Source organism: Melanotaenia boesemani, chromosome 8, assembly GCF_017639745.1.
Source record: "Melanotaenia boesemani isolate fMelBoe1 chromosome 8, fMelBoe1.pri, whole genome shotgun sequence".
Lineage (NCBI taxonomy): Eukaryota > Metazoa > Chordata > Actinopteri > Atheriniformes > Melanotaeniidae > Melanotaenia > Melanotaenia boesemani.
The window spans coordinates 32,911,689-32,931,894 of record NC_055689.1 but is presented as its reverse complement, the minus strand read 5'-3'; the positions used below and the strand labels follow the sequence as shown (position 1 = coordinate 32,931,894).

Sequence of the window (20,206 nt, the reverse complement as noted above, 5' to 3'; positions counted from 1 at the left end):
TCCAGTCCAGCTTGTTATCCAGCCACAACCCGAGGTACCTGTAGTTGTCTACAATCTCCACCTTGTTGTCCCTGATGGTCACTGGACGTGGTTGTGGGAGTGGGAATTGCATCATGTTTACCAAGAATTGTAGAAAAACGTTTGCTGGCTCTTTAGCAGTAGTTTACATATCAGCCACTAGATGTCGCTGTTGGGCAACAATCTGTGGTGACTCGTGCATCAACCACCTCACACTGAACACATAACGACTGTGTGTGTGGTGACAAACAAGAAGAAAGAATACTCTTTTTTTTACATGACTGGTTATACTTTTATTTATATTTTACTGAGATGTTTCCACCGGATTATGTAAAAAAGAATAACTAAAGATTGGATTGAAGATTTTATGTATTTTAACCAGGTCTTAAAAAGAAGCAAATACTACCTCAGATGACATGACCAAAACCATGTCAACAGCTTGATTCTTTTCTTTTTTCTGCATTCTGACCAAACATATCCACTTTGGTCTTGTCTGTCCATCATTGTTCTAGAAGTCTGGTGGTTTGTTCAGATGCAGCTTCGCCAGCCTAAGTCATGCTGCCATGTTCCTTTTGGAGAGATAAGACTTTCTCCCCCAACCCTTCCAAACAAGCCATACTGGTTCAGACTCTTTCTAACTGGACTGTCATAAACTTTGATATTTAACATGTTAACTGAAGCCCGGAGAGTCTGAGATGGAGCTCTTGGGTTTTTTGCAGTTATTCTGAGCATCACACAGTCTGAACTTGAGTTGAACTTGCTGGGACGTCCACTCCTGGGAACATTAGCAACTGTTTTAAATGTCTTGTGAATACTGAATGATGGACTCCGGATAGTTTAGAAATGACCCGATAACCTTCCCAGATTGATGGACAGCAGCAGTTGCTTCTCTAAGAGTCCTAAGGATAAGTTAATCAGGTAAATTAATCAGTAGCACCTGCTGCTGGTCATTCATCTTCTATACCGCTTATAACAGTTCAGAGTCACAGGGAAATTAGAACCCTTTCAATTAACAGGCGAGAGGCAGGTAAACTCTGGACAGATTACCAGCCCAGTCCAAAGGACTACACTGAGAGACAAACCACCACTCACACTACGGAGAATTTAGAGCAAACAGGCAAAACATGCAAACTCCACACAGAAGGACCTCTGTTCAAACCCCTCCCCAGCCAAGGCTCGAACCAGTGATGTAGCTGTGAGGCTGCGGTGCTAACTACCACACCTCCATGCAGACGCACCTGCTGCTAATGATCATCTTAATTCCTGTGGTGAAGACAGACTTTTTTCATACTACTTCTGCATTTTGATGCTTGTTTAATGACAACGGTGTATTATCTTGTTGTTCTTTACCTATTTATTTAAAATGTTAAAGGACCAGATTATTATTATTTAATCTCCTTACACATAAAACCTTAGGTGTGTTTTTTATTGTTTGTCCTACAAAACAACAGTTGTGGATATGATGTCTTATCAGATAAACATTATTATCAGTTTCCCCCCATTCCTATTAAAAAAAACTGGAACCTGGATGCTGGAATCACACACTGCTCTTTGACTGAGATGACCGCCAGACCGACCCTGAAGTCTCAGTGAGGGAAGCTTCCTGCATTTACTCCATGGATCTATGACATGTCCGCTTTATTTGTGTGCTCTTTAATCACAGTTACACTCCTGGCTTCATGACACCCAAGTTATAGAAGAAGAGAGAGAATATACAGCAAAAAGGGAAAGTAAAGGGGACAACTGCAGACCAAAGACCAGGATCTTTAGTTACAGCTGCTAGAAAACCACAGGCACAGAGATAAATACCTAACCAACAAGCTTTGGTTCGATGTGTTGGTGCATGTCGTGTTACTGGTAAATAATGTGCAGTGTTTTGTCCAGTGTTGGTGAGTCTGTGTGAATTCTAGCTTCAGTTTCCTGTTTTTAGCTGACAAGAGTGGCACCCAGTGTGGTCTTCTGCTGCATTCTGGTCCAGACACCTGCTGCTCACTGGATATTTTCTCTTCTTCAGACCATTCTCTGTAAACCCTAGAGATGGTTGTGTGTAAGAAAATCCTAGTAAATACTCAGAACAACACAGTGACAAGATGTGACCTTATGAAAACACTGGTGTCACAGCAGAGCTGCAGCATCCTGGGTCAAAAACAGAACCAAGCCCTTCGATTGCTCCAATGTTCAGACTGCTCCATTATCAATGAGCCACAGCAGCATTCTGACCATTTCTAAAGAGAATAATGTGTTTTACAGCCTGGCTCCAAACATTTTAATCCAACAGCTGCACCAATGACAAAAATGGTTTCAGAGCTTTAATGATGGACGGAACAAAAGTGTTGAGTGAAAACTTTGTGTTGGTCTCTAGTAATAGAGATAGCTCGAAGGTTCTGTTGCTGTTTAATATCGTCCATGTTTTAACTATTTTTTATACAAAATTTAAATTTCCCTATAGGATAAAATATTTTTCATTGTAATTTAATTACAAATTGTTGAATATTTAAGCTTTTCTCCAGCAGCATACAGTAGCTCCCAAAGCCAGCAGGAAATCTTCAGCCACTGATGCCAATGCAAACTGATCAGTTCCTTAGAAATGTTCATACTTTGCTGTACAGCCAGTGTAGTCAAGGAACAAGCTCCAGATGCAGCGATCCTACCTTTAGCTCAGTTTTGGTTTATACCAGTCAGCGCTGATGGCTGAAAAACTGCAGCTGAACACGGAGCTCAGGAGGAAAAGACAAGCCGTTCTCGCTGTTAACCTTCTCTGTGCTGTCAGCTCAGATAAAACTCCTGTTGTTTCGCTCACATGACAAATGTCAGCGATAATTCTGCCCCAAACATCGTGATGAAATTGCTCTATTTATGTCTTAGGAGTGTTAATCTATGGGTCTGCTGAGTGTGTGTGACAGCTGGGAGTTTATCATGTTCATGCCCATGACATGAATATGCATCATGTTTACATCAAACTGGATTTCAGTCTCTCTGCATGCTCACCATTTTTACACCCATAAAAACCCATAAAATCATTTGTTTATAGTTTGCAAACTATCCAACTACAGAGATTCTGTTCTTGGGATGATCTGAAAGACAATGAACAGGAAGTCAGACTGCAGATTAACAGATGAGCTGTTGTGGACCACAGTCTGCAGAAAGTCTGCTCACTTAGCAGAAAGGAAGGTGGAGGGAAGGAGGGCTTTTCTCTTTGGACATTTTCTATTTTTTCTATTCATTTTCAATACAGTTCTTCTGTTTTCAGAGGAATGTGAGTTTTTGTTCATTAAGCCACTTAACTCTGAACTATCATTCAAGCATAAAAATGGCCCTAAACTCAAAGGAAGAACCAGTGATGTGTTGATACACAGACAATTTGGCCCAGAAGCAGTTTCAAACTGGATCGTAAGGCTCTTTGTCACAAAAACTCATTTGTTCCCATTTCATTAGTTTCAACTGTGAAAATCAACAAAGATCAAACCAGTCAAGTCATTCTTAAAGAAGGGAAAGTGGGAGAAAAGGCTGAGGTATGTCACACATGATCAGTGGCTACAGGTCTGATGGAGGAATGGATCCTCCCTAGAACCCGGACTTCAACATTACTGAAGTAGTGTGGGATCATCCGGCCAGAGAAAGGAACAAAAGACAGAAACATCCAAAGAAGAGCTTCGAAAAGTCCTTTAAGAAGTCCATAGAAGTATTACGTAAGACTACTGAAAGGAATGACAGAAATCTTCAGATTAGGAATAAAGTTGCTCAGAACAAATATTCACTTCAAAGATCTTTAAAGAACTGGATAAACTTGTTTTGGCCTCATATACTGGATTAACATTCATGACAGCACAATTCAGTAAATCTCTGCAGATATTTCCTGTTTTCCTGTAAACATTTACAGAAATGAGGATTTCTCAAGACTTTTGCACAGAATTGAACATTTTAAATGTTAAGTTGCCAGGAATAAGTTTCCTCTCATTCTTCAACATGACAAACCCTTCCTCCATTCTAACTCGTATCTAACCTAACTCCATCTTAACTTTAATGCATTTATAATTATGGAACCACTTCAAAGCCGTCTCATACAGCTGAATCAGCATCCTCTGCTTCTCTCTGACATCAGTGACCATCACTTCCAGGATTATTGGCTCCCTGGAGTCCAGCAGCTGAGTCATTTGTTACAATCAGACTAAAATCCTCTCCGACGTCAGACCCTGCTCGACTGTTCTCCAGCAAATGTCATCAGAACAGCTCGTTCATTTAGCTCCTAATTAACCCGACAGGTGAACCTGAACCTCGCGGTCAGCACAGCCTCATCTGTTCTGCTAAACTGGTACTTATGACTGATCCTGCTGCTGAACTCATGTTTTACACCATCTTGTGAAGGAAAAAATAATAAACAGACTGATCCTGGGTCTAATCATTAAAGCTGAAATATAGTGTGGTATCAGCTTCATAGAAAAGCATGTTGAAAAGGTCAGACGTCTGTAGAAACTGTTGTCACGTTTATTATTAAACTGTCAACATGCATGAAGTGCAAAATGTCATGATGTAAGAGTTTAATTCAATCAGCCACTGACTGAAAGACTGAGCGGCTTTTTATTGAGGAGGGTGTCGGACTTGTGCAGCACTAAAGGTTAATGCAGTTTTTTCCTCTGATGGCTTTTAATCCCATTTTCAATCATTCACATTTGTTCAAAAAGACTATTTTAACCCGGTTCAAGCAGTTTAAGAAATAAAAATCTCAGAACGGTTAGTTGCAGATTTACTCAGAAAATTTCATGTCCACAAAGTGTTTATTATCATGTGAGAGAGAACGTTCATCTGTTAGTTAGCATTCAGGTGGGTTGACATAATGCCAAGGAGGAAAGACATCAGCAATGATTTTAGAGACGCAGCTGTTACTGCCCATCAATCTGGGAAGGTTATCAGGTCATTTCCAAACTATCTGGACCAAACTAAAGTTCATGACAGTCCAGGTAGAAAAAGACTGAACCAGTATGGCTTGTTTGGAAGGGCTACAGGAGAAAGTCTTTTCTCTCTAAAAGGAACATGGCAGCACCGTTTAGGTTGGCAAAGCTGCATCTGAACAAACAACAAGACTTCTGGAACAATGTTGGACAGACTAGATTAAAGTGGACATGTTGGGTCAGAATATCAGCATCTCAGCCCAAACACCTCGCAGCCGCTGTCCAGCATGGAGGTCTTCAGATCAATGCAGCTTAGAAGTACTCGGCTCTGGGTATGGGGAGATGGCTCTGTTGCTGTTGTTGCTTCAAAGATGTGAAACAAGTTACCTTCAAACTCGTGCATGACTGCAGACCTGGTCATTTTTAATCTGTACTTAAAACTTATTTTTTCACATTGGTCTTTTGTACCTAGTGTAGCATTGTGAGGGCAGTTTTTTACTTGTTTTGATACGTTTTCTAATTTATTTGTTTTTTGTTTTTAGTCTTGTTTTATCTTTGCTATGAGGCACTTTAGTCGCCTTTTGAATTTTGAGGGATGATGACAAGGACAGCTTGCAGGCATTAAGTGGGCCATGAACTCATCTGGATACCAAAGTATTCTGGAGTCAGATGTGAGTCCATCTGTCTGACAGCTAAAGCCTGGCTGAAACGGTCTCATGAAGCAGGACAATGATCCCAAACACAGCAGCAGATCTACAGCAGAATGACTGGAAAAGAAAAGAATCAAGCTGTTGACATGATCCAGTCAAAGTCCAGACCTGAAACTGACAAATACCGTGGCAGGAGCATCCGAGAACTGCAGAAACCAAGGATGCAAACCTCAATGAACTGAAGCAATGCTGGAAAGAGGAGTGGAGTAGAATTCCTCCACAACCATGTGGCAGACTGATAACGTCATCCAGAAAACTATTACTGTAAATTACTGCTGCTGCAGGATGAGGTGGAAGAAGTTTTTCATGACTGACTATTTTGTTTTTATTTTATAAAATCAAAATAGTCTTTATTTTGTTTTATGTTGTTTATTATTTGTGGTTGGATTTACTTCATGATTGTCTCAAATCACTGTGCTCCTACTACATTGATCCATAAAGGATATTTTATGTTTTTTTTTAGTACAAATAAGATCTTTGCTGCTGAACAGAGCAAACAGTTTTGGTCACAGATCAATGGATGGTGCAATTCATCAACTGTTCACACACATTTGTAAAGCACAGTGTGACTGAGCTGTGCTGCTTGCTCCTTTTTCTGTTCTATGAAATGCCTCTTCAGTGTGTGTCACCCTCTGCTCGCCCTGCTGACCCGAGGACGCAGCGCTGACTCACAGCGTTTAGTTTTCATAACACCTCCAGCCACACAAAAGCTGAGCTGCGTATGATGAATACTGTGGAAGTGTCCTGCTGTGTCGGCGCTCTTGCCACTACTTTATCTCCTGCCCACGGAAACGACTTCCACAGGCCCGAAGGTATTACAGCGTCTGTTTTCTGGCTGTGCACATAGTGTTTCTGTCAGACTGGTTGAATCAGCCCTCTGTCTTCTGCTGCTGGATATCTCAGTCTGTTCACTCTGCAAAGGATTCTGTCTTTTAGAACGCTTAATTTAATCCTCCCATGAGTCTACAAAGATTGGATGACATATTTTCTGTTTACCTTCTTTGTTTGACGAGCAGTGCTGGAATGAAATGGCAGAAACGCATTAAAAAGCCTTTCTGCTGATAAGAAGAGGGGTTGTGTTAATGGATTAGTCCTGTTTGAAGGTGTGTGACAGCTAAGAAGCCGACCCCTGACAGTACGCTTCCTCCCCCAGATCAGACTCATCCTGGGCCCAGATGCATTAAAGCATTGTGATACAGTACCGCCGTTTTCATCGCCTTCCCTTGCGCTGCTGTCAGAGCGCACTGACGTGATGCATACGGTCGTGCCATCACTGGATTGTCAGGAAAGATGAATTTCCTGCTCCTGAGGTGGAAATCAGCGATAAGGTCAGCCAAGAGACGGTTCTGTGTTTAAATGCTGCTCTGTTCCTCTGGGAAGAAGCAAACATTCGATGAGGAAGAGATCCAGCTCTGAACCAAAAAGCACTGTGAAGGTTTGAGGTGTAGAAACTGACAGGCTGATGAATGGGTGTAGTTAACTGAGGTGCATGGTGAGATGGAGGTAAAGATTTGAATAAAGAGTTTGTTTGCATGAGATATCATGAGGTGTGTTTCCAATGTTAAGAAATTTAGGAGAAAAAAAGAGTTTAATACCCTAAAGGGAAATTTTAAAGTATGGGTGTCCACCAGGACCTCTGCAGCTGGAGTGGGGGATTCCTGCAGGTTTAATCTTCAGTAGCTATAGTTGTGTTTCCAACATGCTCTTCTCAGTTTGTTGTCTTATGGGTGCTCCTGATGATTGTCTGACTTCTTTTCCTGCAGAGATGTTTTCTGTTAAGTTTCTTTGCAGGTTTAGATGGTAATTGTTCTTTTTTTTTTTTATTGAATTTTTTCATTTTATCCTATTTTATTTTTGTAACGAGACAAAATGAACAAATGAAAAAGTTTAATAGTACAAATACCACAGAGTACAAATACAACGATACCAAAATGTAAGTGAAATAATTTTCAAATCACTTCTGACATACCATGCATACAACTTAGCGTGTCATTAGCATGTAGTATTCCAACTCAGTGGTTCCCAATCTATTTTTTCTCGGGGACCCTCTTCATACATGTGTTTAAAAAGCAGCAAACCCCACCCCATGCTGAAACCATACTTGGTTTTAATCCTTTCAAAAGTGAGATTCTCAGCATAAATAATGTAGTTCTGTCCTTTGATAAAGCAAAAGCTAATCCATCTATCCATCCATTTTCTGCCGCTTATCCGGAGTCGGGTCGTGGGGGCAGCTGCCTAAGCAGGGAAACCCAGACTTCCCTCTCCCCGGCCACATTCACTAGCTCATCCAGAGGGATCCCGAGGCGTTCCCAGTCCAGCCAAGAGATGTAGTCCGTCCGTGTTCTGGGTCTTCCCCGGGGCGTCTTTCCGGTGGGACGTGCCCGGAACACCTCACCAGGGAGGCATCCAGGTGTCATCCTAGCCAGATGCCCGAGCCACCTCATTTGGCTCCTCTCGATGTGGAGGAGCAGCGGCTCTACTCTGAGCCCCTCCCGGATCACCGAGCTTCTCACCCTATCTCTAAGGGAGAGCCCAGCCACCCTGCGGAGAAAACTCATTTCGGCCGCTTGTAGTCGCGGTCTTGTTTTTTCGGTCACTACCCACAGCCCCCCTGAATAGGGGGCATGGGAACTGATAGAACTGGTAGAACTGGTCCACTGTTCCACGACCGGCACGAAAACCACACTGCTCCTCCTCAATCCGAGGTTCGACTATCCAATGGACCCTCCTCTCCAGCATCCCTGAATAGACCTTACCGGGAAAGCTGAGGAGTGGGATTCCCCTGTAGTTGGAGCACACCCTCCGGTCCCCCTTTTTGAAGAGGGGGGCCACCAGTCTGCCAGTCCAGGGGAACTGTCCCCAATGTCCACGCGATGCTGCAGAGGCATGTCAGCCAAGACAGCCCTACAGCATCTAGAGCCCTCAGGAACTCTGCGCAGACCTCATCCACCCCCAGGAGCTTTTTCACCACCTCAGCGACCACAGCCCCAGAAATGGGAGAGCCAGCCCAAGCTACCCCAGACTCTGCTTCCTCATTGGAAGACGTGTTGGTGGGATTGAGAAGGTCTTCTAAGTATTCCCCCTACCGCTTCACAACGTCCTGAGTCGAGGTCAGCAGCCCCCCATCCCCACTGTACACAGTGTTGACGGAGCACTGCTTTCCCCTCCTGAGCCGCCGGATGGTGGACCAGAATCTCCTCGAAGCCGTCTGGAAGTCATTCTCCATGGCCTCTCCAAACTCCTCCCATGCCTGAGTTTTTGCCTTAGCGACCACCGAATCTGCGCTCTGCTTAGCCCGCCGATACTCATCAGCTGCCTCTGGAGTCCCACAGGCCAAAAAGGCCCGATAGGACTCTTTCTTCAGCTTGACTGCATCCCTTACTGCCAGTGTCCACCAACGAGTTCGGGGGTTACCGCCACGACAGGCACCGACGACCTTACGGCCACAGCTGCGGCTGGCCACCTCGACAATAGAGGCAAGAAACACAGCCCATTCGGACTCAATGTCCCCCGCCTAACCCGGGACATGGTTGAAGCTCTGCCGGAGATGGGAGTTGAAACTCTTTCTGACAGGCGACTCTGCCAGACGTTCCCAGCAGACCCTGACAACACGCTTGGGTCTGCCAGGCCTGACCGGCATCCTCCCCCACCATCTGAGCCAAATCACCAGCAGGTGGTGATCAGTTGACAGCTCCGCCCCTCTCTTCACCCGAGTGTCCAGAACATGCGGCCGCAAGTCTGACGACACGACTACAAAGTCAATCATTGAACTGTGGCCTAGAGTGTCCTGGTGCCAAATGCACATGTGGGCACTCTTATGTCTGAACAAGGTGTTCGTTATGGACAGTCCATGATGAGCACAGAAGTCCAACAACAAAACACCACTTGGATTTAGATTAGGTGGGGGGCGTTCCTCACAATCATGCCCCTCCAGGTCTCGCTGTCATTGACCACGTGAGCATTGAAGTCCCCCAGCAGAACGAGGGAGTCCCCGGAAGGAGTGCTCTCCAACACCCCCTCCAAGGACTCCAAAAAGGGTGGGTACTCTGAACTGCTATTTGGTGCATAAGCACAAACAACAGTCAGGACCCATCCCCCCACCTGAAGGCGGAGGGAGGCTACCCTTTCGTCCACCGGGGTAAACCCCAACGTACAGACGCCAAGTTGGGGGGCAATGAGCATGCCCACACCTGCTCGGCGCCTCTCACCGAGAGCAACTCCAGAATGTAAGAGGGTCCAGCCCCTCTCAAAGACAGTGGTTCCAGAGCCCAAGCTGTGCGTTGAGGTGAGTCCAACTATATCTAGCCGGAACTGCTCAACCTCACGCACTAGCTCAGGCTCCTTCCCAGCCAGAGAGGTGACATTCCACATTCCTAGAGCTAGCTTTTGCAGCCGAGGATCAGACCACCAGGGTCCCCGCCTCTGGCAGCCGCCCAGCTCACACTGCACCCGACCCCTATGGTCCCTCCTGCAGGTGGTGAGCCCACGGGAGGGGAGGCCCATGTCACCCTTTCGAGCTGAGCCCGACTGGGCCCCGTGGGCAAAGGCCCGGCCACCAAGCGCTTGCCTCCGTGCCCCATCTCCAGGCCTGGCTCCAGAGGGGGGCCCAGTGACCCACATCCGGGCAAGGGAAACCATGGTCCTTCTTTTTTCATCATCATAGGGGTGATTTGAGCCGCACTTCGTCTGGTCCCTCCCCTAGACACCTGTTTGCCACGGGTGACCCTACCAGGGGCAATAGCCCCCGACTAGGATGGTCAGGACACACAAACTCTTCCACCATGATAAGGTGGCAGCTCAGGGAGGAGAGCCAAAATTAAATTAAGTTAATTCAATTAACTTAGAGCCTTACTTTTTTTTCTTAAAATAGGGACAATTTGAAGACATTAATCACAATGGCTCTTAATGTTCAAAGCCTTTCGGACCCCTAGTACCTGTTGGGAGAGACTCCCTTGGGGGGTCCCAGACCCCAGGTTGGGAACCACTCTCCTAGATTATACATGGTGAGCTATAGCATTTTAATCCAGTTTCTGGTTTAGAAAAGTAGAAGTAAACATTAACCCCTTTTCCACTGCAGGAACCTTTTTCCTGGGATTTAAAAAAATCCTCAATGCATCTCTACCGACAAGTGGTATCAGCCATTCGAATAAATTCTCTTGAACTTTGCAGCGGAAATGCTAACCATGCAGATTACCAGGAATTATATTACTCTAGTAAATAAGTTCCATCTACAATATAGCGCCCTCTAACAAAGAATAATCCAGCATCCATCTTCATCCTGTCTCTTCGCTGAGATCTTTCCAGCCAGTAGAAATCAGTCTGTTGACTCTTGTCTTATCTCTTGCTCTGTCCCTTTGTGTCTTGCTTGTCCCGTCTTCCCCCAATAATTTCCTTCTGCATTTCTTTGATTCAGCCATGATGCAAGTTCAAAACATCCAGTGTGTTTATATCCAGTTGCTGGCATATGATGCAGTGCTGTAAAGCAAAATAAAGCTGTAACGTGATGCTCATAGCTGGAACACAAAGTTGTCAAGTGGTTTCTCAGACTCCGGATGCTGCAGATCAACAGTGTCTCCAGAAACATACATAACAAATCTCAGCATACCATCAAAACGAGTCAAACACAGTTTTTGGTCAGAAAGTTATGCAGTGCGGCTTTAATACTCATAGAAGAAACTTTAAAAAATTAGTATCTCTTTGATACAATTACAACTGTTATATTTACTTACCTGAAGGAGAGGATGCCTGAATGTGTAGAAGAATTGGTCCCATTAAAAAACAAAACAAACTTGTAGATATTTAACACTGAAAATAATAATAAAGCAGCCCATAATCACAGATCTTTCAAATACTTTTCTTCAAACTGGTAAATCAATACACAAGATATCTAGTTTACAATGAAATAAAAATATTAGAAATAAAAATTTCTGTTGTATTATGTTGTTGATAGGACATGTGTGGGGTTGAAAGTAGTGCTGACTGTCACAGCGATGCACAATTGAGCCCATGAGTTGAAGCTGCAGACGTCGTTGAGCTACCGGCTCATCCTCTGCTCAGGATCTGGAGTTATGTGGATGAATCCCGAGAGGATTGAGTGTTCTCTGCAGACGGAGACGAACACGGCTAACTGAACACTGTCTGAACAGATCGACCTCAGCTCCAGACTCCACTAAAACCAGCAGAGGAGCTGTCACCTCTGATGTCGCCATGACTCAGCGGTCTCATAGATGCCCTGTCACAGCCCTCAGAAGAGAAGAAAAGTTATAGAGCTGGATTTTACAGCACAGAAAGCCACACTATGACCTTGTCAAGGGAGAAGCTGCTGTTGGAAGGGGGAGGTGGAGGTGAGGATGCTCTTTTTGTTAGAGAAAAACCACATCAGAGAAGTGACCAAATGCTTGTAATATCTTTCCTAGAAATGGACTAAATGTCAACATAAAGCGGGTAAAGGAGGCAATGCTCCTCCAAGAACAGCTTTAATGCTCTTTTATTAATTTTTAAATATATTCCCAAAGTTTTTAAATTCCACTGCAAGGATCTCAAATATCACCAAGGTGTTCCATATGATTTACTGGCTATTAATGAAACCCTTCAGGCAGACCTAAGTTTCTGTACTGAAGCATCTGAATTCATCTTTTTAGGGTTTTCCTTAATCCTCACATGCAATTTGCACACACAGTTAATTCTTTCAGGTAATGCAGTTAAACTGGCTTCCCTCAAATGGTTTTTACAATTGTGCCAAAAAAGACGCTTAAGTAAGTAAGTAAGTAAGTAAAGTTTATTTCTATAGCACCTTTCACAGACAATGAACATCACAAGGTGCTTTACATCAATACAAATAAATTAAACACAACAAGTAATAAAATACAAATAAAATACGTTAAAATAAAAAGCAAAATACATTAAGATCTGAAAGACATAATAAGCATAACACAGCCCTCGCACGTCAATTATTAAAAGCCTGAGAAAACAGGTGAGTTTTAAGTTTACTCTTAAAAACATTATAGAGTCGAGGGAACGCAGGGACGGCGGGAGGTCATTCCATAGCCTCGGCGCAAAGGCCTGGAAGGAGCGGTCACCCCGGGACTTATAGTGAGTACGAGGGATCATTAGAAGATTTTGGTCCGAAGACCTCAACTTCCGAGAGGGAGTGTAGGGACAAAATAAGTCTCTAATATAGGAAGGAGCCTGGCCATGTAGGGCTCTAAAAGTCAGCACCATGATTTTAAAAGCAAAACGAACGGAGACTGGAAGCCAGTGAAGAGACTTTAAAATTGGCGTAATATGTGCCCATCTGTTAAAACTTAATTATGAATTAAACCGTTTTTGTCTCTTCTGACGCATTAAAATCTAAGACTGGTTCTCTAAAGAACTTTCTGCTGTCATCTAAAGAAACTATATGAATCATTGAGACCTTGAGCCTTTATTGTAAACTACACAGAGGTCTCACTGAGCCATCGACCAGGAAATCTCCCTTATGACTGAGCAGCTCCTCAGTCAGCCTCTGCTACCCACCACTTTGATAAAACATGGACCATCCTTGAGTTGAGCAGATGGAAGTCTCTATCAGACATCCTCCTGAAGTATGGCTGCTGAGGTCGTGATGGCCGACCCTCTGCAGAGCGCTAAACACTCGCCATCTTCGCCCGCCGACACAGTCATCAGCTGCTCAGTGGGGCTGATAGATGGATGGATTTAAAGTGTGTTTCTCTGCATGTGACTGTGTGACAGTCTGCTTAATGTAGCTAATGGACGTTAGCAGCAGATGGTTATACGGCATCCTTTGACTCGGAGGTAGTAGTCCAAATACCTCCAGTTTAAAAATAGGCTATATGTACTTCCACCGATAGGAGTTTTATAAATGCTTCATGATAGATTCGGGAGATACATCTCATAGTTGAACATATTAACATCAGGTCATAGTTTCAGGAATTTGGATCGGGCCTCATCCTGGTGTTTAAAAACAAAATAAATAAATAAAAGCAGAGAGAAAGCAGGATGCTGAAACCTAAAGATTTGTCTCTTCTTTAGAGTGATGAAGGCTGTAAATTAAATCATCTGCTTAGTCTGAGCCAAGTGTTAAACATAACATCTTCCTCCAAAGAAAACTGAGCAATGAAGAAACCCAAGGCTTCAGAATTCTTGATATTTTTTATTTATTTCTTTATACTTTCTCTAAAAAACAACCACAACATACTCCATATTACAAAATCTGTGAGGTTTGTTATCTTAAATTAGGGAGTAATTTAGTCTTTGCATAATTAGGATTTCTTCTTACTCTTTTGTATAAGAACAGCAAACGTTAGGCTTAGGTTGGCAAAGCTGCATCTGAACCACAAGACTTCTGGAACATTGGGCCTCATTCACCAATATCTTCTTAATTTGTTTTTAAGTTGTACTTAGGAAGCTTTTTACGAAAACCTCAGTCAGATTCATGAACATGTTCGTAGACCGCGAAATTGTTTGTGTCTTTCCTCATAGATTGGTATTCCCCAATCTCTCCTAAGTTAAAAGGTCGGACCAGCCCATCCTACTTTGATAGGTAAACACCCAAAAAATGCCCAAAAAAGTCATGACTTTTGTCATGACATGAAAACAGACAGAAGGCAAACGGGTGCAGAAAAAACAAAAAAAACCCAGAACGACAAAATGATGAATGAAAACAAAAAAATAAATAATAAAGATGAGCAATGAGGCCTGATTTTCCCAAATTTTAAAGTATTTACTTGATCATAAATAATCACATGGTGTGCTTAAAAAATGATAAAAATGACATATAAATGGACCATTAAATTACTCCTGAACTCGGACAGCAGCCTGCAGTCTGGTCCACGAGCGTGTCAAGATGCACATCCTCGCGGTGCCGTGGCTAAAGTGGAAAGTGGTACACTGTAGAATAAAATTTCATTACATAGCCTACTGTACCTCCTATAGTTTGTAAAGAAAATTTGAGTCTGATAGGTGTTGTTAACCAGGAAATAACTTGATTTCTTAATAAAAGTAATCATTAAAAGACACTGTTCTAGTACATTTTGGACGTTTATGGAGTGATATTCTTGTGGTTGAGGGAGCAGATCTGGTGTGTGTTCAGACTTTTGCACCGAAGGTGTTAGGAAGACCAACAACAGAATTAGATGTCTGGATCAATTATGGATTAAATTTTTAATGTTATGTGCTCAATGTAGCGCTTTGTAAACTTTTGTTTTTAAAGTGTGTTGACGGCGTCTTGCTCCTGAATGAATGAAATGGATGACATAGTTTTGAAAATGGTTGATTAATGAGGCCTATTGTCCTTTAGACAGACCAATGTGTTTGGTCAGACTGGACAGCAGCATGTCTGGAGAAAACCAAGCGGGGCAGCAAATCTACAACAGAATGGCTGAAAAAGAAAATCAAGGCTATCAGACCTGAACCTGACTGAAACGCTTTGGTGGGACCTTCAGAGAGCTGTGCAGAAACCAATGAACTAAAGCAAAATTCCTCCACAACCATCTGAGAGACTGATAACAATACCCAGGAAACCATCACTTCAACTTATTGCTGATAAAGGAGCTTCTACAAGCTCATGAGATGGATGCAGCTTTTCACACCGATTCTGAGGACACCTGTTCCTTTCTTTGGACCATCCCTCCTGTTTAGCCACTCAAGCAAACATAGCTGTGTCTTGGTAAGGTTCATCCTGCATGAGTTTAGTGTCGCTCACTGGTGGGCTGCTGTAGAGTAGGGTCAGGTGGGATTTGCAATGGGCATTTCTCCTCCAGGTCTATGTGATTCTGAACTTTGGATCTGCAGTCTGGGAGGTTCTGCTACCAGTGGTTTCCCCATGATTGCCTCACAGGGTTTGTGATCACTCTACCAACAACATGTTGACCAGACATAGTGTTGGAAACGTGAAACCAACCAGTCCTTTATCTGGGCACATTTGTTTTAGTTGCCAGTGATTCTGAAGCAGGACTGAGGAGCATGCCACCCTGTAGTAGGACTGTAGACCCTGCTTTGATTTACTGACTGGTAGTTTTAGCTGTTTTAAAAAGGTCAAAACTGGTCCTGACTGCTGTGTGATCAGCTCTTTAATTTTCTTCAAGGTTTGGTTGTGCTGTTCACACATTGCACTGGAGAATGTTGGTCAAATAATTTAATGACTCATTTCCTTATACTTTTATCAATTTTTTTTACCTCCTCCAAAACATGCGACATGTTGAAGGTTGTTTCAGGTATTTAATGTACGTAGACACTCTCCATGGTATGATCTGTTTCACAGACACTAACTTCAGTTGTGTCTTCTGTCAGGGTTTACTTTGCAAGCACTCGAGTTTGTTTTCCTCTCATGCCGCCCCATTTCTCTGCAGGGAGGAGGAGAAGAAGCTGAAGCCACCGAGGAGGCTCGTCACAGCTGATGGACAAGTACTGAACGTCAACGAGCCCAAGTACGAACCTTTAAAACAAAGGTTTCAAAACAGTTTAAAAAGAGGGTTTTTCTTGCTTTTTTAAAAAAATGTTCTGTCTTTTACCATTTATATTTCACATTTCCCCATTTTTTTCTCCATTTATACTTCTTACTGACAGTTTTCAGCCTAAACTAAACCTAGCTTCAGTATTCAAAATGATAGAGTTGGAGCAGAAGTGAATTGCCTCACTGTCGATAAACCTGTTAGATGACGGCACTTTGGGTCGTATTTGATGCCACCAACAAACAGCCTACTTGGTCATTTTATGGGACAATTTATTTTCTGGTGTCAGCTGCGATGCCAACTAGGAAGCACCTGGAAGTTAACTATTAGTTTTTAATAAGTCTGGAACCATTCTGTGTGTGTGTCATCAGGTTGGGTTTCTCTCTAACTGCAGATGAAGAAAACAACACAGTTGAGTTGGATCTGGCAGTTTACAGGTACTAGTAGCTTCATTTATTAAATTAAGCATATGTTAAGAATTTAAAAGCATTTTTTGTTTATTTTGAGCCAGCTAAGTTTATTTTACTAGATTATTTTCTGGTTATCTGTGTAGGCTCTGTAAAGTTGAAGTACTTTTATGTAGAAGATTTATGTTGCAGCTGCAGCAGAAATGTCACATCTGACTGATGCAATGCTGAAAAGAGCAATGCGAGACTTTGATTTGGAAACACCAGCATGATTCAGCTCTTGTATACGTGAGTGTGGAAACTGACCTGGATCTCCGCTTCCCTCCGTTGCAGACACATGGACACCTCCTTGATCGATGTAGACGTTCAGCCAACGTACGCCAGAGTCAACGTGAAAGGAAAGGTACGACTCAGAGCTTCCTAGACTTACTGCTCATTAGTAGGTGACCTTTTGAATTAAGTAACGCATAATTTTGAGTTTGTCAGCACAGTTTTGGCTGCATTTATTTGGAACATTTAACATCTTAAAGGTCAGCAGCAGAAACTCAGACTCAGTGTTTGTCGACATCTTAATAGGTCACAGAGTTGCTCTAACTTTTCCCAGTACCATGAACTTACAGTCACATTGTGCTGAGTCATTACTGTAATGCTTGCACTTATAAAAATGTTTGGAAGTGACTTCTTTATTCCACTTTTCAGCATGTAGAGAATCAGAAATACTCATGTTGGATAAATTCTTCAAATCTTGAAAGATTTTTTATTGTTATCTTTGTCAGCTTTAAAGATGTTTGTTTTTTAACCTGCATTTCATCGACCAAGTCACTCCAGCTTCAAACTGAATATTTATTCTGAGCAGCTTTATTCTTCATCCCAGTCCGAACCCTTTTAGAGAAGCTGTCCTCTTTTCTTTCAGTAGTCCTCAGGAACAGTTCTCCAGGATCTTTGAAGGACTTTCCAAAACTCTTCTTTGGATGTTTTTGTCTTTTGTTCCATCCACTGTCCAGATGATCCACAGTGCTTCAATGTTGTTGATGTCTTGGTTCTGGGGAGGATCCATCCCTCCATCAGACCTGTAGCCACTGATCTTCAGTCCAGTTGTGTCATGTGACATACCCCAGCCTTTTCTCCCTGTTTCCCTTCCTTAAGAATGACTTCTTGACAGCCATGTTTTCATGGAGATCATTTCTAATGAGGCTTCAGCCAACAGTGGATGGACTGAAGGTTTCGATGCATGTCTCAGATCCTGCTCCAGCTGTTTAGGAATCACCTTGTTGCTGCTGAAATCCTGTTTTCTGGCTGTCAGACTGTCTGATCTTTGCTGATTTTCAGAGATAAAACTAAAGAAATGAGAACAATGAGGCTAGAGATCCAATTCAAAATTGGCTCTTTGCTAAGTTTTCTGTTATATGTCAACACAACACAAGATAATCTTTTGAGTTAAGAGACTTTTTTTTTATCTTTGATTCATAGGTCAGAGTTAAGAAGATTAAACAAAAATAAAACACATTCCTCTGATAATTATTATGTATAAGAACTGGAATGAAAATAAGGGAAAAGGCAGAAAATGTAAAATGTACTTTATTACAACAAAGTAAATAAAATAAAGAAATGAGGACTGGACCAGGACTTTTTCGCAGAACTGTAGATAAGAGAGAAGATAAGATTTAAAAGTTTCTGACGTGTAAACACTTTACCAGCATTATTAACCTCTCCTAAAATGAAGCAAACCTGCAACTGTTCGTTTTAAATAAATTGAGATGACGAGTGTTTTCTCCTTCATTTATCGCTCATCTTAGTTTCCTCACACTCGCATTCAGTCTTGTCTCTTCATTACCGACGAAGCAACTTTCAGTGTCTTTTCTCTCTTATAATTTTCAGACGTGTTTGTGTTGAGGTAATGACATTTTTGTCAAACCTTACCAAAACTAAATTGGTGCTGCCTCGGTGTCCACGTTGCACCTTCTTGTTTCAGGTCTCTGGTGCCTCCTGAATATAAATTATGAGTTGCTACTCACTGCTGAGCTGATAAAGAATCAGATTTAGAAGATAGAAAGGCCACCAGGATCTGCAGAATCACCACACCTGCTGTAATGTCATCTCTGGTGGGGATGAAAGCTGTAATCAGCTGAGTTTTCTGCTAACAGAGGATTTTCTCATGTCATGCATGACATATCCAGTCATGCATCATTTGTGCTTTGGTGTTAATGTGGATTGTTGTGAAGGAAACCACAGTCTTTTACTTGGAAGTGTCTAGTCTCATATTTCTCTCAGCGGGACTGTAGAGCATTTTAATCTCTCACAAACACACCACAGCGACCTTTAAGCCTGATTAAACAGCTGTATAACCATCTAGTAGCCGTAATATGTTTTGTTTTCACCCTCCAGCAAACATTACGAACACCCAGCCCTGCAGTTTTGGACTTTTTGCAGAGTCTTGAATACCCCGGCTCCACTTACAGTATTTATGGATGGATGTTTTATGCCAGAGGTCAGCCTGATTGCAGCGGTGTGGTGATTTATGCAGCGATGCATCAGCTCAGGCCTTTAAAAGTCCCTTTTAAATATGAGCTCACTGAGGGAAGCAGCAGAAGCAACAGGACGAGTCATCTGTGAGGAGTGTAGATCACGTCAGCCGCCTCTGACGGACAGCTGCAGTTTTGCAGTTTTCCTTCTTCTCTGCCTCCTCTCAGCATAGTTTCCATTAAATCCACACCCCAGTTTGAAATAAAAGTAAATTGAAAAATGAAAAAAAAGTCTAATTTTATGCTTAATTTGTCCTCCCACATGGATAATTTTTAGTTTTCACAGGATTTTGCTCTTGTGATTGATTGCCGCTGCTCTCATTTGGAGCTATTCTGGTTTCTCTCTGAGGTCCTTTCTGGAAAGTGAAGCTATAAAAAGACCTGCTAATGATTAAAGTCATTTGACACACTGGGACAACGCCAGCCCCAGATCAGCACATTAATCTTACTAATTAAAGTTCTGAATAATTCACTGCAGATATTTCAGATCGTCCTGCCGGCTGAAGTGAAGCCTGACAGCTCGACGGCTCGGAGGTCCCAAACCACCGGACACCTGGTCCTGACCATGCCCCGGGTATGTATAGTCACACTCAGCTTACACGTGCACACCTGAGCCAGGTACGAGACGCTGCAGCAGGAAAACTTTGAAAGGCCGTCACCAATCATTCAGGAAAGCAAACTTTGTGGAGTCGAGGTTAATTGATGTTAAATATCTTTAGTTTTATGTCCATGAAAAGTGTTATATGCATTCATGTTCCACAGAGGATGGATCTTAATCTCTTCTGCTGCTTCAGCCTTCAGAGGTACGTACGTGTTCACGTTATATAAAACTCTAACAACACTGAGCCTCAACTTTAACAGTTTTTATTCTGACTGGAAACTTCTGAGTGTTATCACAAACAAAAACGCTTATTTGGAAACCAGTGGAAAGAACTGATGAGGAGAGCCTTAGCCATAAATATTTTATTTAAATGTGTTTAACTGGTCCAGTGAAAGTAACCGTTTAGCCTGTTAGTAGCTGCCGTTCATAACATGATGTCCTATTACTCTGTTACTGAGACCGAAGGGAAAAGAAATTAAAATAAATCCCAGTTTGGATGCATGTATAGACCTTATTTCTAGAAAAGATGGGAAAAACACATCAAAAACTTAAATCAGTTTCCTGTTTTGAACCTTCTAACAGACACAGAAAGGATCATCTTTATTATG

General features: G+C 42.6%; 1 protein-coding gene across 5 annotated transcripts in view; it reads left to right on the top strand.

Moving 5' to 3' along the window:
- dnaaf11 (dynein axonemal assembly factor 11) overlaps positions 1-20,206 on the top strand; it is a 56,245-nt gene that overhangs the window by 16,260 nt on the left and 19,779 nt on the right. For 4 of the 5 annotated variants that reach the window (XM_041992461.1, XM_041992460.1, XM_041992458.1 and 1 more), the window contains 4 exons: positions 15,967-16,044; positions 16,440-16,505; positions 16,809-16,878; positions 19,476-19,571. In XM_041992461.1, the coding sequence (XP_041848395.1) occupies positions 15,967-16,044; positions 16,440-16,505; positions 16,809-16,878; positions 19,476-19,571 (310 nt within the window). The remainder of the gene's footprint in view (positions 1-15,966; positions 16,045-16,439; positions 16,506-16,808; positions 16,879-19,475; positions 19,572-20,206) is intronic. The other variant, XM_041992459.1, reaches the window with a different exon arrangement.